A 19,646-nucleotide genomic window follows, 5' to 3' on the forward strand; every position below is an offset into this window, starting at 1 on the left:
AAAAGTAAACGGTGTAGATCAGTGAATTTGAGCCTAGGTTGGCCTACGTGGAGAATTCTGGGCAATTCAGAACCACGTGGAGACCATTTCAAAAGAAAAAAAAATAAAACCAAAACTGAGCAAAATATGTAAGTCATTGTAGGATGATGTCATACAGGTGAAGCAGGTTCAAGACAGAATGAGGCCTGTCATTGGACCAGAAGAAAGGATGGGCGGGAGAGAAGTTTGAGGGAAGAGGAGGAGACTGGAACAGGAGGAGGGAGAGGAGCTGAGAGAACATGGAGGTGGATGTTAAGATTCCTCTCTGCACATTTACAGGTTGTGATGAATGTTCTTAAGGGATGGATGTGTATAGGGCTTTGTATGTCTAGGTGGGCAATTGTATCTTATCAATTAGATCAGAGGTTATTGTGTTGTGTGTTCTTTCACGTGGCCATTTAAGTTCAAGTTTGTGGTGGTTGGAGACACTAGGCCGCCACGGAATTGGGATGTGTGTTTCTGGCATGGTGACAGCCTGCCTTGGGTACTGGATGGGTAGAGAGATTGTTGCCAGGCTCAGAGAGAAGCCATTGGCTGTGTGATATGGGATGGAGCAGAGCAGGTGAGAGGCTTTGCTGACTGAGATGAAAATATCCACCAGATATCTTGGGGCACTGCGGTGCCGGATCTAGTGCGGGGTAAAAGACAGCATTTTATTTTTTTATAATTTTACAGCAACGAGCCATGAAAAATTTAGAATTACCCACTTGGTATCTTTCCCTAGCTGTTTTTGTTTTGTTGTTTTCTGTTTTGGGTTGGTTTTTGTGTTGTTCTGTTTTTGTTTGTCTGTTTGTTTTGTCTTGTTATATTATGTGTACGCCTGAGTGTGTACCATATTTGTGCAGTGCTCATGGAGGTCAGAAGAGAACACTGGATAACCCACGGTTGGAGTTACATGTAGTCGTGAGCCACTGACACAGGCGCTGGGAGCCTAACCCAGGTCCTCTATAAAAGCAGAGGTGCTCTTGCTGGCTCTCCCCCTCCACCCGCCCCTACTTGTCATTTTTTTTTCTTTTTGTTGTGGTTTTTGAGATAGACGCTATGTAGCCCAGGCTGGCCCGCTACTCATGCAGATCCTGCTGCCTCCTACGTGCTGGGATTAAATGTGCACACCACCACGCCAAGATCTTTTGGTTTTCTTGATTTACCCACCTTTGGAGCAGGATGATTTGAATGCTTCTGAATAGCCTAAACTCTGGAAAGCTGAGTTTCCTTTTAACTATGTGCACGTTTATCTCTCCGTGAGTTTTATGTGCCCTAGGTGTGTGTGTGTGTGTGTGTGTGTGTGTGTGTGTGTGTGTGTGTGTACGCGCACAAGTGCAAGACAGGGCATTAGATCTCCAGGAACTGGACTTGCCAGTGGTTTTGAGTCATCCAGGTCTTGGAAATCCAAACTTGATCCTCTCCAAAAGCAGTAAGCACTTTGCGCTTTTAGCCTTTGAGCTGTTTCTCTAGCCCTTCTTAGTATCCCTTATCTGCTGAGAACACCAACCTCATTGCCTAGGCTGACGCCAGGTAGGAGTCCTGGCTTAGTCATCGGCAGTTAATGTGGTGATGCAGGAGAGGCTGAGTGATGGCGGACCGCCTGGAGCTCCGGAGAGAGCCTGCCGGCTATGTCTGTGGTTTTTGCTGAAGGAGTCCACAACTCTGGACAGAGCTACACTATCTCCAGTAAGGGGGAGGGAGGCTGGAAATACTTGAGATTTACCAACAGGGAGAGACAAGAGTAGCTCATACCCAAGCCACAGAAGTCTCCACACTTCCCTCGATAATAGTGTTTCTTTGGTGTGCACACCGTGACCCCACTTTATATAGGAATGTAACAGCCACCTCTGTAAAGACTCAAGGCTTGGATAATGTGAAGGGTCTTGATTCCTGACATCTAGGGAATTCTTTCTCTTTTAGACCTGGGGCTCAAGGGAGGTCTCCCCCCCCTCTCATGCATACATATATACCTGTATACACGCACACATACACATATGACTCTAGAACTTCACTTCTAAGAGACAAGCTCTCCAGTAAAACTCCAACAAGCAACTACCCTTGATTCTAAAATATTCTAGTTCTTCCCAGAGCCTCTCAAAGCATTAAAGTTTCAGAAATAAAGTTGTAGTCAATGAAGTGTACATACAGAAGAGATTATAACCGCAGGGTTTATGAAATCCTGATAGCCAGGAAATTAATTATGACTTTGAAACTCTTACTACAAGGAAATGCTCAGGAAATTAATTTCAGCGAAGTCAGCTTTGTGCCTTTTGGCCCTCAGAGAAAGACAATTCTGCATTGTTTTCAAATTAAGGGACCCTCCTAGTAAATGGCCCAGGGGATTACAAAAGGTTTATTCTCAGTAAGACTTGGGTCCCTCAGACGAATCAGGTGATTCAGTATCGACCACAAAAGCAAAGATGTCTGTCTGTCCTGGGCATGGCTCCTTCTGTCTCCGACCAAGGTTCTAACTCAAGACCAGAGGCTTCCAGGCTACCCCTCAAGGAACTGCCAGGCATTGGTAGTGCACGGTACACAGCTTTAATCCCAGCACTCAGGCGGCAGAGGCAGGCTGACCTCTGTGAGTTCAAGGCCAGCCTGGCCTACAATGATTTCCGGAACGGTAAAAAAGAAAAAAGGGAAGCTCACCAAAAAGCTTTTGCATCTGAAAATGTTCTTTTGCTTCTTTCTCGAATTATCTCTTGTGTTAACCTTTTACTTTTCAACGGTACTACGGGTCAGCCCACGCCACTGCACTCCATTAGTAGGCAACACCCCTGGACCTGATTGTTTAAATCTTAATAGATCTCCGATGACTTTGAAACAGCAGAAAAGTAACTGTTATGTTTGTTGGATCCTATTTTTATTTTACATATATGGATGCTGTCTGTGTGCAGTATCATGAGTACTTGGTACCCATGGAGACCGTAAGAAAGTGTCATGAGCTGCCAAGTGTGTGTGGGAATTGAATCCAGGTTCTCTGCAAGGGAAGCAATGCCCCCAACCACTAAACCATCTCGCCAAACTTTATTTCTGAGGAAGATTCTCACTAGGTAGCCCTTAGCTGGCCTGGAATATGCTACGCAGACCAGGCTGGCCTTGCACTCAGAGATCTGCCTGCCTCTGCCTCCTGAGTGCTGGGATTAGAAGTCTGCACCACCACACTTGACCACCAGTTTGACTTTCTTATCTGTTTGTTGTTGTTTATTTCATTTATTTTATATTCGAGTGCTATGCTGCATGTATGCCTGCATGCCAGAAGAGGGCATCAGATCCCTTTATAGATGGTCATGAACCATGTGGTTGCTGGGAATCGAACTGGGGACCTCTGGAAGAGCAGCCAGTTCTCTTAACCGCTGAGCCATCCCTCCAGCCCAGCAGTTTGATTTAATTTTTTTAATCATCAGTATATATTATTTAAAAAATGACTAATAAATGGCAAATACCAGAAAGGCTTTTTACCAATGGACACATTTATAGATGGCCATGTGGAGGCTCTCTGGGCCTTTTAATCTGATCTTTCTCTTCATTTCTTGCTGGAACATAGATCCAATCACACAAGCCCCTTACCCTTAGTGGATACATTCTAAGATCCCCAGCAAACAACTGTGGACTCCCCGAAACCTGCATATGCATGTTCCCAAGCACACATAGTAGGGATAAAATTCAATTTATAAAACACAATTTATAAATAACCAAATACAAAACCATCGTCACAAAATCTCAAAAAAGGAGTAAAGTGAATGTGGACTCAGCACTTTCTCATAGTAGCTTCCTGTTTCCCTTTTCAGTTACTGGACACTCTCTCCTTGGGTTCAAGAATATGCTGCTTGAAGACAGGTGCTAAGACACCACGTGACAGCCCACGGCAGATCTGATAGCCAAACCACAGTTGGATTGTGGCAAACAGCCTTCCAAAGACTGGGCCAAGACTCACCACACTGGCCCCACCTCGATCCTTACTCAGGACATGCACATTATAAAATGGACAAATTCCCGATTAGTATTTTCAGAGCAGTTTGACTTTGGGTAACTGATCTACAGAAGACAAAGCCTTGGGAAGGAGGGGACGAGTGTGGTTATGCTACATGCTACTGGGGAGTACAGAAATGTGCCCAGTCGCTCATCCTCGAGGCCTTAAGTGAAAGACGCAAATATCCTCACAGGTAACGCTCTCAAAGAGCTAAGGGCAGAGTCTAGCTTCAGCAACGGTCAGGCCGAACTGCGACTGCTATAAGGTGAAGCTTCCTGAGTACAAACAGAGTTATCAAGTCTGACCAGCAAACTTTCAAAAGGCCGGTGGCAGGAAATGTGGATGAGCGCTCTGGGAAACAGATGTGGGCATTTTGGACGGCGCCTTTAGATACTGAAGCAATTCGGGCAAAAGATTATCAAAATTTAAAATAGCCATCTGACACACCCCACAACAGATATACAACTTTTCCTTTTAAGAGTCAGTTGTTTGAGGGCTGGAGAGATGGCTTACTGGTTAAGAGCACTGACTGCTCTTCCAGAGGTCCTGAGTTCAAATTCAGCAACCACATGGTGGCTCACAACCTTCTGTAATGGGATCTGATGCTCTCTTCTGGTGTGCATGAAGACAGTGACAGTGTCCTTATATATAATAAATAAAACAAATCTTTAAAATAAAAGACTTAGTTGTTTTTACTTAATGTGTGTGTCTGTGTCTCTGTGTGTGTCTCTGTGTGTGTATGTGAGTGTATGTGTGTGAATGTGTGTGTATATATGTATGTGCGTGTGTGTGTGTGTGTGTGTGTGTGTGTGTGTGTGTGTTTGGCCTGCATGTGTGCATGTGAACCACATGCATGCTGAATGCCTTCAGAGGTCAGAGAGGTCATCAAATGCTGGTTTATGAGCCATCATTCCAATGGTGCTTGGAACTGAACCAAGGTCCTTTCGGAAAGAGACAAATGCTCTTACCTAGGGAGCCATCTCTCCAGCCCCCTAGGCATACAACTTTACAGCTTCCCATTCTATTCCAGGAACACAGCCTTCACAAATATTCTCAAAGATCCAGGTGCCGTGGTGCAAACATTTATCCCAGCAATCGGGAGGCAAAGGCAAGCAGATGTCTATGAGGTTAATGGGTCAGCCTGGTGTACAGTAAGTTTCAGGGCAATATAGTGAAACCCCATCTCAATAAAAGGAGAGTAAATGTGAATGATATCTACTCACAGATGTACAACACAGTAATGTCGAAATGGCCAAAAAGGAAAAAAAAAACAAAAAAACAAAAAAAATCCCAAGAGCTAGGGTAGGTCAAGGTGCCATCCAGGAGGGAATATACACATTGTAATATATCCAGACTAGAAAAAGGCCGACAACCTTTAAAAATGGATATCCGAGTTGTAGAAATACATGGAAACAATCTTAAACATAATGACTAATGAAAGGCAGTCATTGTGGAGCAACGTGAACTACATTTTGTTTATTAGAAAAACTAGTGTGGGGGAAAAAGTGTAAATTCACAAGGCTAGGTTTAGATCCCTAGTGTTGTGGAAAGAGAAGAAAGGAAGGAAAGAAGGAAGAAGGAAGGACTGGAAAGTGGTGGGGTGGGCATCGCACTGTGTTAAAGAAGAAAGGAAGAAAGAACAGAACAGGATAGGGTGATCAGATCACTGTATCTACAACAGGGGGATTCCCTTCTCCTCCTCCTTCTACAAAAGAACACACAGCTGGAAAGAAGTTGTTTAAAAAAAAAAAGGTCAAGGGTTATACATTATTTAGAAAGCCTTCGTACAAGGTAATTTCTCAAGCCGCAGATCCAGGCGGTATATAAAGTAAGTCTGGAACCACGTACCCCTGCAATGGCCGTAGCCTCTTGTTCCTGCTCTTGCCCAAACAGACGAGAAGACGTTCATTCAATGGACGGTAAAAGGTGAACAAAACTGATAATAAATATTTCAACGACGGTTTTTATAAAATACTAAATGGTACATGAAGGCACACTGGCTATCTGGGGGGAGGGGGAAGGCAAGGGGGGAAGGAGAGGAGGGGAAGGGCCAGCATCCCGGGAAGGCATATGACTGAGGGAGAAGGGAACTGACACTGTAATAGTGCTTTATCATGAAAATGTCTTAAGTTTGCATGATGTATTTAAAAATTAACTTAGAAAAAAACTAAGCAGTATTTGCAGTCGGCCTAATACTCTATTACCCACACTGACTTATGTAAAATTAAAAAAAATAAACAAAATTTTTATTTACATGTTTAGGAGCCTCATTTTGTTGACTTACAGACATATAAAACTACAAAGGGGTAATAAAGGAACCAGAAATCCCAGTTAACCCATAGGGAAATTCATCATAAACTGACCAAAAGGAGGCTCAAACACTGCTGTTGGTTTTTCTTTGCCAACGTCACTACGGTGCCCTGGCAAGCGGAACGGGGCTCGCCTCTGCGGTTCTGTGTATGCAGACATCACTGAAGTTTGTAGAGCGGCCCCCTCGTATCCGAGCTCCCTGGGCACTGAGGCTGAGGGACCTGCACATTGAACAAGATCCCCAGTAGTTCTGATGAAACCATGCGAGAACGGAACCACTGTGGCCATTTGAATCCTGTCGTCCAGCAAGCTCAGTGTTAACCAGTTGGAATGCCGGCCAGGAGCCTCATTCGCAGACACATCTTCCAAGTCTATAGAGTCATTATCAGCTGGACTGAAGCTCTACAAGGATCTCAGATCCTGACAAAGCCATGACGGACTCCAGATGAACAAGAAAGCATTTCGGGGGGGTCTTAACTTTCTTGCCAGGTGTAGTTCTCTGCAGGTCAACGAATTTCCTTCCTCACTTCTGCAAAGCATGTTCCTCTCGGTTCCTTCAGTTTCGGACGCTGACGTCCATCATTCTTGTGACTGGTACAGAGACTAGCAACTTGGATAGGAAATGACAGCCCCGTGCGTTGTGGTGCATCCCTAACACACACACACACACACACACACACACACACACACGCATGCACGCACATATACACACACATACATCATCATCATCAGCATCATCAGCATCATCAGCATCATCATCATCATCACCATCATCATCATCATCATCATCATCACCAGCATCATCATCAAGCTGGCTCCATATCCTCAGGCCCAGCTCAGTAGGAGGTTTTAACACTGGTTGAGCTGGAGGAGTAAGAGCTGGATTTCCTGGAGAACTTGTTGGAGGTGAGCGATATCTGCATGCGTTTCACGGTGCGGACGCTTCGGCAGAGGAGCGCGTTTCTGGCCTGGTCCCTGAAATCTTTCGAAACAAAGTAGTAGACAAAGGGGTCTATGCAGCTGTTGAGGGTGGACAGGCAGAGGGCGACGAGGTAGAGGGCGTAGACGTGGCTCTGCCTCTGGCTTTTGATGAGGAAATAATGCACGACGAGCAGCACGTTGCTGGGAGCGAAGCAGATGAAGTACATGGACAGCACCGTGATGATGAGGCGGATAGCCCTCCGCCTTTTCTTCTCCGAGTGCTCGTCCATGGCGGAGGAACGGAGCGTTTTGATCATGAGCACGTAGGCAGACGCAGTAAGGAGGGCTGGGAACAGAAAGACTCCAATGGCCAGGGAGAGGAAGTAACTGAACATGTCCCCCACCAGGACCTCCTCGGGCAGCACGTCGTGACAGGTGGTGATGTTCAAGGCTGGAATGTAGATGGTCTGCCTCATGACGTACAGAGGGATGGTGACCAGAAAAATCAGGAGCCAGATGGCCAGGGAGACGCCAACAGCGATGTTGGCCCTCTTCCTGGAGTGTCCCATGGGGTTCACGATCACCCAGTACCTCTGCACGCTGAGGCAGGTCATGAAAAGGATGGAGCAGTACATATTGCCGTAGAAAAAGCCAATGAGCACCTTGCAGAGCGCATCCCCATAGGTCCAGTCGTTGCCATGGAGGTGGTAGGAGATCTTCAGGGGGAACCAGATGACAGAGAGGAGGTCTGCCAAGGCCAGGTTGGCCATGTAAATCACAGCAGGGTGCTTCTTCTTCGTTCGGAAGAAGAAGACCCAGAGGGCCATACCATTACTGGGCAAACCAATTACAAAGACAATGATGTAGATGACCGGGAGAAAGACGGTGGTCAGCTTCCCGGTGAGGACGGATGCAGAGAATTCATCAACGGAAAAGCCTGGTTCAACTGGAGCCCCTTTCCCAGTGATGGGAGGCGGCGTGTCCAATCTGCCAATCAGACTTCTCCCTTTACTGTTGGGTCCTGCACGAAGAAGGCAGAACAGAGTGGTTACTGAGATAAATGGTCCAACACAGGGAGCTGCACTGAAATGAAAAAGTTCAGATGAACACTGACAGATGATATTGGAGTACTATGGGGAATATTCTCTCTGAGCAACCGTACTGGGCAGGGGCGGTTGGCGGCAGTCGGAGTCTAATTCTTGTGTGTGCTGGGCAAGTATTTTACCACTGAGCTACATCTTCAGCCCCAGGAATGGTACTTTGTCAACAGTGAGAGTTTTGGATTCTGTATAGGACAGTGACTTCTAGGAATCCTAAGACTGACAGGATTTCATTTTTAAAAAAAATTAGCTACACTCATCAGTCCTATTATTTAACCACACAACCATCAGCAGTTTTTGATAGATCAAAAATGGGTAGGCATTTCCCAGCTCTCTGCTGGCTTCATAAACATCGTCCCACAGAGCTGTTGGCAGGCAGGTACTGGCGACACCAAATGTTCTCTGAGTTTCGAGCATGTAGCAGCAAGTTTTAACTTAGGGTGCTTCCTTCATGCTATGAATGGAGCATTCAAAACCACAAGTAGACCTGGGTGAGGTAGGACATGCCTATAGTCTCAGCTATTTGGAAAGCTGAGGCGAATGGATTGTTTTAGCTTAAGGAATCCGAGACCAGCCTGGGTGACATAGTGAGTCCATCAAAAGCAAAACGAAACAGAACCAACCTACCAACCAATGAATGGCAAGCCTATCCTTCACCCTGCCTCATCCTGTATTCACTCACAGACCTGACGGAGGAAAGGAGGACACGAAAGAGTTTTTACTTTAAGGATGAGCCTGAGGCCTCCACCATCTTACACATTGTTCATGGACCGAGGAAGACAGCATACCTCTCCTGACTTTCTGGAATTTATTGATCTGATCTGCTTCTGGCTCCAGACTCAGGTTCTACAGGACCGTTCACTTCGGGAAGTTTCACCACGTAGGGCTGTCGGTCGGTGTAGGGTGAGTGGGAGGAGCGCTGGCGCTTACAGGGATCAGTAGCTCACTTTCCACCCACTGCAGAAAATGGAAGGTGCCCTCTATGTTCCTGTCCTAATCTCCAGTAGACAAGGATCTTGGCAACCCTAACCCACAACCACAAGAACGCTATCCTGGATTTCCACTTAGGCACTCGGTCCCAATGACAACGGTCTTTTAAGACCGAGGGAAGTTGGGGGCAGAAAAAGAGAAAACAGCAGAGAAAGCAACGTGGTAGACAATGGGAGCAAAGGCTGGCTCACTGTGCCGAGAGACACCAAAGATGGCAGCACCCACCCGGATTCTGGGGATGGACAGTCTCCCCGCCCCCTTTCATTCCAGACCCCTCACTTCAGAACCGAGAGAGCAAATATCTGTTGGTTTATAGCACCGCACATCACGGGGGCCTTAGGAAAATAAATGCACTTAGCGGAAGCATGTGTCCAGTGTTTCCATTTCTTCTATAACTGTCCAAAAGGAGCAGCCTTTAAAAATTAAACCAAGGGGAACTGGAGGGATGGCTCGGCGGTTAGCGCACTGACTGCTCTTCCAGAGATCCCGAGTTCAATTCCTAGCAACCACATGGTGGCTCACAACCAATCTATAAGGGGATCTGATGCTCTCTCTGGCCTGTGGATGTATATGCAGCAGAGCCCTCATACATTATTAAATAAATAAAATTTAAAAAAATAATTAGAACCAGGACTGTAGAGACGGCTTGGTGGTTAAGAGCACTGACTGCTCTTCCAGAGGTCCTGAGTTCAGTTCTCAGCAACCACATGGTGGCTCACAACCATCTGTAATGAGATCTGATATCCTCTTCTGGCCTGCAGGTATCTATTTATAGAATAGATAAATCATTAAAAAAAATTAAAACAAAGCCAGGTGCAGCGGCATATGCCTTTAATATGGGACTTGGGAGGCAGAGGCAGATAGACCTCTATGATTTTGAGGCCAGCCTGGGATGCATGTCTCAAGGGACATTATTCCTGAACGGCACAATGTTCCTCAGACACTGAACTAGATAACTCCATGAAGAATGTGTTCTGCACGGCAACCGGGTACTTAGCACATAGATCCACAATGGAATACCGTTTCGCAAAACAGCGAGTGTTTCAGAAGATACCCTTCTACACAGAAGGCATGCTGGTTCCCTGGGGTGTTTTTCAAGCCACAAACAGGAGCGACTAATTCTTAAGCATCTCAAGGAAACAGTAATGATGTGTTTACAGACTCAACAATTACAAGGGAACCTATATAGGATTAAAGGTGTCTTTAATTCTAGCAAGGTGCCACAATTCCTTCAGTCTCTTAGCCCCTGGCCCAGCCCTGACATCCCTCTGGGTGACTATGCTCACCTCCCCACATCCATGGAAGAAGTGAGCGGGATCGAAAGCCACGGATCCTCTACTCGTTTCTACAGGACACTGGACTGAGCACTGGGTGCCAAAGGTCTCACAGGGAACCACAGCAAATTACAGGATCGTGGCTGCCATCTCAGAGATCAGCACTGACTCACTGTGGGTCTGGTACTACTGTCCACACTGTACGCAGGGCACCTGCTGTGGTGCCTCATTTTACAGATGAAGAAACTGAGGCACAAATCAGTAACTGAGTACCCGTCCCGAAGTTAAACAGTTGTGATGTGGGAAGATTTGGCCTTCGTTCATTACCAGAAACCATGGTTTCACTCCCCCTCCCCCTCCACGCCTAGTTGATACTACACAGAACCCATAGAGATCAGTCCAACCTGTCTAGACTCTACAAACACTAACATACCAAAAGTCACTTTCTTTAATTTGCTCCTCCTTCAGTAATTCACATAGTCACCCATATTAATGTCAACATGTTCTGCCAGCCCTTTAGAGGAATTTAAAAAAAAAAAACCCTTGCAAATCCCCCACAGCTGCCCAGAGGGTGGTGTATAACACAGCTGGACCCTGCGAGCAGTGGACCAGTGCTCTGTGGATACCACTTATCCACAAAGGCCTGAAACAGCCCACTAGGTGTATTGGTGGTTACTTTTCTATTGCTATGACAAAACACTATGAACAGGGCAATTTACAGAAGGAGAAATGTCATTTGGGCCTACAGATCCCGAGCGCTAAGAGAGTGTCGTGGTGGGGAGACGCAGCTGCAAGCTGTGGGCACGGCAGCCGGAACTGGAAGATCAGAACTCACACCTTCAAACACAAGCAAGAAGCAGAGGGAAAAATCAAAAGTGGGGAGACTTGCTTCCCCGAGCAACACCACACCTCCCAGACAGGTCCACTAACTGGAAACCAGTATTCAAATATCCAACCTTATGGGGGATGTTCTCATTTCAAGCACCACAGCCAGGAACCCTGAACTTCCATGGGCAGTGGCTGAGATTTTAGAGTTCTCACCAGGAAAATCAACTTCCTACTGTTCCCAAAGTTACGTAATGCTCTCTAAAAAAGGAGGAGCTCTAAGCTCATATATTGCCTTTTTATAGCTACTAAGGTCACAGTACAAGGTGATTAGTCAGCCTGAAGAAATCTTGCTGGAATGGACTCTGACCTGGTGATCAGAGTACATCTGCGAAGAGGTAACAAAGAGATAAAAAGTGAGCAGCTAGGGGCGGCAAGATGGCTCAGTGGGTAAAGGTGCTTGGTGCCAAGCTGAACCCCAGAACGCACATGGTTAAGAGAAACAAGACCCAAAAGTTGTCTGCTTATCTCCCCATGTACTCAATGGCAAGCTCTCTCTCTCTCTCTCTCTCTCTCTCTCACACACACACACACACACACACACACACACACACAGGCGCACACACAAATGCACACATATCCACCTGGAGGCGGGGGTGGGAGGGGGTGGGAGGGGATGTAATTTAAAAAGTGGTTTATGGGCTGGAGAGATGGCTCAGTGGTTAAGAGCACCCGACTGCTCTTCCAGAGGTCATGAGTTCAATTCCCAGCAACCACATGGTGGCTCACAACCATCTGTAAAGATATCCGATGCCCTCTTCTGGTGTGTCTGAAGACAGCTACAGTGTACTTATATATAATAAATAAATAAATCTTTTAAAAAAAAGTGGTTTATACACAGCATGCATATTCCTCACAGCTGTGGTGGACAGAAACCAGTGGGGGACGTCTCAGCATGGTTAGGATCTGGTGAGGACCCTCTCCCAGGCTGCAAATTGCCAGCTCCAGATGCATCCTCACAAGCCTTAGGTTTCGTGTTGCTAGGATTCAGCACATGACTAGGGGAGGAAGTGTTTCCTTTGGCACACAGGCAGTCACACTTTAGGAGAGGGGTGGTAGACAGAGATGCTGGTGCTCTCAGCTTGGGGTCTTCTCTTATGGAGGCTGGGACTCCAGCCTATGAACCGGGTGTCCCGCCCAAATTCAGAATAGGTCCTCCCTCCTCAATTAAAACTGTTCTGGCAGGGCAGCGGTGGTGGCCAGCATACGCCTTTAATCCTGGCATGTGGGAAGCAGAGGGAGGCGAATCTCTGAGATCGAGGTCAGCCTGGTCTACAGAGTGCGGTTCTAGGACAGCTAGAACTGTACGGAGAAACCCTGGAAAAACAAACAACGAAACATAACATAAACAAAACTGTTCTGAAAGTGCTTCTCGGATACACCCACAGGTATGTTTTGGTGATGATTCCCAGCCAGTCGAAATCGAAGATCAACCACAATACCCAGGAAAAAGGAAACCTCGTCCATAAAACAACTCGTACATTAACACTCAAAGCAGCATTATTCATAACAGCCCTAAATGGAAGCAACCCCAAAATTCATCAACAGAAGAACAAATAAACAAAAGGAGACGTGTCCACACAATGGAATGACACCTAGCAAGGAAAAGAAAGGTCAAGTATTGAGCCGGACATAGTAACTGCATGCTTGTTGTCCCAGACCTTGGCGAGCCAAGGCGTGGGAACCGTTTAAGCCTAGGAATTTGATAGCAGCTGCCTCAGCAGAGTTAGAGCTCATCTCAAAAAACAAACAGGCTGGGTTCAGCTGCTGCAGCCTGGAGGGCTTCTACTAGAAGCCCACAGTCTGATCACTAGCACCCTTTTAAACTGGGTATGGTAAGCCCACACCAATCACAGCACTCCACGAGGATCGGAACTTTAATGTCACCCTTCACTACACGGCTAACTTGAGTATGAGTTTAAGGCCCTCCCGAGTCACATGAGACTCAGAGACTCAAACAAACACACACAAAGAAATGAAACAGGCTGGGCAGGAGAGTGGTAACAAATGTCCAAAAACAAAACCAAAAAAAAAAAAAAAAAAAAAAAAGAAAAGAAAGAAAGAAGGAAAGAAAAAGAAATAAAGCAAGGAACTAGGTTGTTGATGCATGCTGTAACATGGGCAAGCCTTGGGGGGAAAAATAAAAACCATTAATAAGAAGCCAGTCTCAGAGGCCCATACATTATGTGAATCTATACATGTCAACTATTCAGAACAGGCAAGTCCGAGGTAGAAAGGTGACTATTGATGGCCAGGGCTGGCCGGCAACAGCAAAGATGATGCCCGTGGGTATTCAAAGTGTGCTCAAACTGACCACAGGGATGGTCCCAATTCTATAAGTATACCAAAGTTGCTTAAATGGGCTGTGTGTATTGTGAAAATTATTTGGCATAGAGACCCCGATAAAGCTATTAAAAGTAGCACAGAGAGATGGGCCGAGGTTAGAGATCAAACACATCTAGCCAAGGAGTAATAACCATTGCCTTCGTGGTGGCGACCAAAACAACATTAAACAAGAACTCCAAAATAAAGAGAAAAGAGGAACGAGGAGCAACATTGTAACAGAAGAAGGATGGCTGGGGATTTTAAGCAAGTATAACTTTAAAAAAGGAAGAGGAAGAAAGAACAGGAGGAGGAGAAAGGCCCAAATCCCACCCAGATTCACCACTCTAAGGGCTGGGGATGCTACCTCAGTGGTAAAGTGGTAAAGCCCAGAACGGACAAGGTTGACTTCCAGGCTGCCTCCCCAACCCCCACCACACAAAATAGAGTTGGGGATCCCAGCTTTAAACACTAAGAGTCTGAGACAAGGGATCATGAGTTTTAGGCAAGTCTGGGCTGCACAGCAAGATCTTGAAATAATAAAAGAAAACAACAAACCAAACAAAACCGAACCAAAACGGTAACAGACATTCACATTAAACCATTCCACGACCCTGTTCAAAGGTCCTTGAGGCATGGGCTCTGTCCTTTCTGTATTGCATAAAAAACCCGCTGGTATCCCTGATTCTAGTTGTCAAACAGGCACAGTGTTTCAAAACTAAGCAGAGACTACGGGTGACTACAAAGTAGGGACACACGCAGAGTACCTGGCTCTGAGGTCACCTTATTTCTAGGGCTACAAAAACATACACCCACTGGTGCTCAAGTAAACACCCGCCCCAAGGACTGCCAAACAGGAAACAGGCTTGTGCATCCTAAGTTACTATACCCCTAGTCCTAAGACTAGACCTCACCTCCCTACAGGAAATATACAGTCAACTGTTAACAAGAAACCAATAAAATAATCCGCTCTCCTCTGCCTAATAAGACTCTAATGTACATAATTCGAAAAACCTTAAATTTAGGATCCTCCCACCAAGCTATGTAAAGCGTCTGTTTCCTTAGAGCAGAACAAGGGGAGAAGAGCAAACGTTACTCTTTCTTCCTGTCGTAGGTTTCAGCCACCCAGAGTGCACGCTGATAGGATCTTTTTAAAAGTCATTTGGCGAATATATCAAAAGTTAAAATGTGCTAGTTCGTGACCTGCGATTTACTTGCAGGAATCTGTCTCACGCTGACCCCTTCGTGGAGAACTTTCGTTGAACCATTGTTTAACCATGGTACAACAAAAGGAACCATCTCCATATCAGAAAGGGGCTATTTCAGTAGTTTATGAGAGCTATAACATCCCTACCAAACATGGACAGAAGGCTGTCTTCTGGCTGTACGTAGATTTATTATTGGAATGGAAATAAATAGTAGGACAGCAGTTTCAGGATGGTCCTTCTGTGGTTTAAAGGACGTCATTGGGGAGTGGACTTGGTCTCAGTATTTTCGTCCTTTCCCAGAGTTCTTTTGCTATCAACTCTTAGGAGCACAGGCTGAAAAAAAAAAAAGTTTTCAGACGCTATTCATCCCTCCCTAGGTACGCTTTCAGCAAACTTTGTAAGCTCTTTTTCCCCCCAAGAGGAACTGTTTTCCCCAACATTTGTCCAGATAATAAAACCATAAGAAAGTCAAATACAGACTTCATGAGGCCTGAGCGGTCAAGGTTAATTAGTAACAGGAAGAAAGCAAAGGGGACCAAGCACCCACCTCCTGTCTCCACGCTCATTAGGGTTTTTATACCACAAGACTTTGGAAACATCCTGTGTGCCTGTTCACGAGACACTAATTTAAAAAGGATGAAGCCAGGCTTGCCGGTGCTGGTCTATAATCATAGCTATTCAGGATGAGGAAATGGAACCCAAGGTTCAAGGCCTGCCTGGGTTACCTAGTGGATCCAAGGAGTTTGGGCAGTTTAAGGAGACTTTGCCTCAAAATAAAATGTAAAATCAGTGACAAGGTGGTTGATTAATACACAGGAGGCCCTAAGGTTTAGTACTTAATACATGGGACGCTGGTGTGTGTGTGTGTGTGTGTGTGTGTGTGTGTGTGTGTGTCCATATTTGAAAGCTGTTAAAACTGTTATTGACCTTTACATGTTAAAAACCCATACTTGTACAAGGCTTTCTAATCTGGGAATGTTATGTATTTTTATGCACTTCACAGGTACAAAAGCATGGGAAAGATATAAATCAAAATGTTAGTAGTGGTTATTTTAAGTACCGGTGTTTAGGATGATTTCGTTAAATTTCTCCTCTTTCTTTTTCTTTTTCAGTGATCACATATTACTGTTATGATTTTAAAAAAGAAAATGTTATGGGGAGCTGGAGAGATGGGCTCAGCATTGGTTGTTCTCCCAGGATCTGGGTTCAGTTCCCAGTACCCAAGTAGGAGCTGACAACTGTCTCTAACTCCGGTTCCGGGGGATCCGACACTCTCACACAGACATGAATGCAGGCAAAAACACCAGTGCCCATAATGTTTTTAAATTAACTTTAAAAATGTTGTCTAAGCATGGTGGTGCATTCATTCCTGTAATCCCATCATTCAGAAGAGAAGAATTGTTGCAAGTTCAAGGCCAGCGTGGTTATACATAGAGAATTCCAGGCCAACCATGGATACACAGCAATACTGTTTCAAAGGAAGAAAAAGAAGAAAAGAGTACAACGAACACCAAAAAAGAACCAGTCTTAAAACGGAAATGGACTGACTGTGTCACTAGAGAAACAGCAACAGTCCAGCACTTACCCAGCCTGTGCAAATCCCTGGGTTAGATGACCAGCAAGACAAGAAAGGGGAGAGGGAGCAGGAGAGGGGGAGACTGCAGTAGTGATTGTGTTGGAGAAAAGCTGATTTAAATGTCACATTCGCAATTCAGTGCCCCAACCCCACCCCCTCCTGCAAAAATATGAGGTTTATCTTTGGTTGGGACCCTTTCCGAGAAGCAATCTTTTGGGGGCTGGAGAAAACCAAGCCCAATCTGCTGCTTAAGAAGTCAAGGCGCAGACAGAAAGACCAGACTTGAGGGGCGTGAGCAAAGATGTCAAGGTGCCCTGTGTCCTAACCAAAATGATTTAATTTCAATTGAGAAAAAACCTCCCTGCCTCTAAAGTCTGTGTTACTAGACTAACTGTTTAGGAAAGTCACCGGCAATGGAGTATAATTATACAGAGAGAAAAACCAAGGTGGGATATTAAGTAACTCGGGTTAACAAGTAACCTGATTTTTTTTTTTTATTGTTAAAATCAAGTTCACCTCGTACGCTAGGAACCTTTCCCTCCCAATCTCCTCATTCTGTAAACGGAAGGAGCCAAATAATCATGATATGTTTCCTATACTTGGTGAATCATCAAAGTAATCACTTCCAATCACTTTTTTATTTAAAGTTTGCACACACTAACTTTTGCTTCTGAATTTTAAAGTTCTAACTTTAAATGACAGGCAAACCGAGAGGGGTTAGACGTTCTTCTACAACTTATCGACAAAGTAAAGGCTAGAAATGACCTTTATGACTCTAGCAAGTGTAGCTGGCTATCTCTTGCAGTAAACACCTCCCACCCCACCCTACAGCCTGCAGAGGTCTCCCTGGCTTCTAGAAGCGCCAGTTCGAGCTCACCGGGAGAAGCACCACCCGCCCAAAACGGCGGCGGGCCACTGAAGCACCGCCCCGAACCGCTTTCTTGCAGTTCTGTTTCTTGGGCTAGGCAGCCTCAGAACTAGAACTGGGTGGCTACCAGGGTGAGCTCCGAGGCCCCGGAAGGTCTCGAAATCTCTAGGCTAGAAAGTCTAAAAAAGTCTAGAAAAAATATAATAAGGGTCGGAAAGGTCCCCTTCTACCACCACGTGACATCCAACCCCACTGAGTTCCATGTCCAGCGCATCCACTGCGATGCCAGGCACCGTAGCCCCGAGTGGGTCTCGAACACTGTGGTTCAACCCCCAACGAAGGGGTTCAGTGGATGGGTGCGAGTGCAAAACGCGAGGTGGGAACTTCCCAGGGCTCGGGTTCCCACTCACTCCGCCCAACCGTGAGCCATCAAATTGCTGTAATCCAGGGGTCTGGTAGCACCCAGCCGAACGGAGTTCACAGGGTCCGCGAAAAGCTCTCAATGACTCAGTGTTTGCAAAGGAACCACCGGAGGGAGGGGAGGCTGAGTCCTGCCTGCGCTCCTTCCTTATCTCCCGAACCACGTCGACCAATAGAGATTTCAAGTGCCCAGACCAGGACTGTTTCTAGCATGTCTTTGGGGGCACTTCTCGGGTGTCCCGGCTGATTGGCCCTGGTTAGGGACCCCCATCAAAGCTACTGAGAGAGCGGGGATGTGCGCTCCTACCCCATTCCCCCCACCAGCCCAGCGCGTTCCTCCGCCGCTCCAACTCACCCGGTGCATTCACGGTCCGGTTGCAGGAGGCCGAGGCCGCCAGAAGGGTGATACCTCCCAGCAGCCACGCCAGGCTGAGACTTCGCATCCCCGGACGTGGGACGGGCGGGCAATCCGCCACCAGTGGTTCGAAACTCCGAGCCCCACTCGGAGTACCGGGTCCCCTTCCTTTAACACCAGCCTCACTGAGCCTTCCTGGGGCGGGACCCGTTTCAGTGAAACCGGAGCCTCTGGACGCACCTGCGATAGGCCACGCCTCCCAGGAGACCACGCCCCTTCGACCGTTTTACGCAAGCCCCACCCACCCCGGGCCATCCAGCCCCGCACAGCCTGTCCGTAGCTCCGGTGTGTTGGCCAGCGTCCACTTGGCTGCTGGAGTCGCCTGCGGGTGGGGCTGGACCGGTGAGGTGGCTCCATTGGAATGCAAATGACAGGAAGGTTGGGACCCAGGGTTCTTAGAGCCTGGGCGATATCCAAAACTATCTTTAACCTTTAATTACTTCAGAGAACCAGTGAGGTCATCCTCTTGTAAATGTTAGAAAGTCTAAGCTGTTGCCTTTGTCTTCAGCAATTGGTGTGGAAGGCTTTGTGGTGTAATAGGCAGTGTGGGAGCTGACGGATATGAAAGGGTTTTTTTGTTGTTGTTTGTTTTGTTGAATGCTGTCTTGTTTTGCCTTTTTGCTAAAACTCTCTGCCTCCCCTACCCTCTTGACTTCAAACTTGTGGCGTTTCTCCAGCCTTCACTTCCTAAGTGCTGGTGCCAGGATGGTGCCACCAGCACATCTGGTGAGGTTTCGCTCAAGTAGAGGCAGAGCAGACTGCTGTGAACTCCGTCAAAAGGGGCAGGAAGGACTCCGCGTTCTGGGATTAGGTTTTAAGCTCATCTGTTGACCAGTGTCATTAAACAAACCCGGATGTGTGAGCTAGAGTGTGGAAAATACTAACCGCCAATGGTTCGGTACTCTTAGCTTGTCTAAAGCCTACAGCAACCATGTATGCTCGCTCCATCTGGAGATGGGACTTAGAATGTTTGCTGCCTCGGGTTAACAGTTCACGGACCCGGTTTGTAAATCTCCTTCGCTTCCAAGCTCAAGTCTGTGACTGAAATGCGTCCACAATGTGTTGCTCTATACCTGATTCCACTCGGGTCTCTTCTGCGTGTGATGCCATATTCCAGAGCAATATAGAGGCGTGGGTTGGGGTTTGTAGCTCAGTGGTAGAGCATGTCCAAGGACCAGGGGTAATCGCCACCACGGAGACAGGCAGGAGCATAGAGTTGGAGGCCAGTTGGGCTATATATCCTTGTTTGTATTGTAAATGATTGAATACATTTTGTCAATATGTTTTTATTCCTATGTTTTGCCATTAAAAATTTTATAACATTCCCAAGACAAAAATTCCAAGTTTCTCCTTTGAAGAA

At 46.4% G+C, this 19,646-nt stretch overlaps 1 protein-coding gene across 1 annotated transcript; it reads right to left on the reverse strand.

Annotated features, from left to right (window-relative positions):
* Positions 1 to 5,445: 5,445 nt before the first annotated feature.
* Positions 5,446 to 18,401, reverse strand: F2rl1 (F2R like trypsin receptor 1). Its single transcript, NM_053897.3, has 2 exons — positions 18,227 to 18,401; positions 5,446 to 8,249 (listed from the first exon to the last, which is right to left on the reverse strand). The coding sequence occupies exons 1-2, from the start codon at positions 18,312 to 18,314 to the stop codon at positions 7,144 to 7,146; spliced, it is 1,194 nt and encodes a 397-aa protein (NP_446349.1). The 5' UTR covers positions 18,315 to 18,401; the 3' UTR covers positions 5,446 to 7,143.
* Between the last annotated feature and the right edge of the window lie 1,245 nt (positions 18,402 to 19,646).

The sequence above is a fragment of the Rattus norvegicus genome, chromosome 2, assembly GCF_021556685.1.
Source record: "Rattus norvegicus strain SHRSP/BbbUtx chromosome 2, alternate assembly SHRSP_T2T, whole genome shotgun sequence".
Taxonomy (NCBI): Eukaryota; Metazoa; Chordata; class Mammalia; order Rodentia; family Muridae; genus Rattus; species Rattus norvegicus.

Coding starts and splice junctions, on each gene's coding strand:
- F2rl1 (NM_053897.3), bottom strand. CDS start 18,314: ATGCGAAGTCTCAGCCTGGCGTGGCTGCTGGGAGGTATCACCCTTCTG. Junction 8,250..18,226: donor CCGGACCGTGAATGCACCGG/GTGAGTTGGAGC, acceptor TTCTTCGTGCAG/GACCCAACAGTAAAGGGAGA.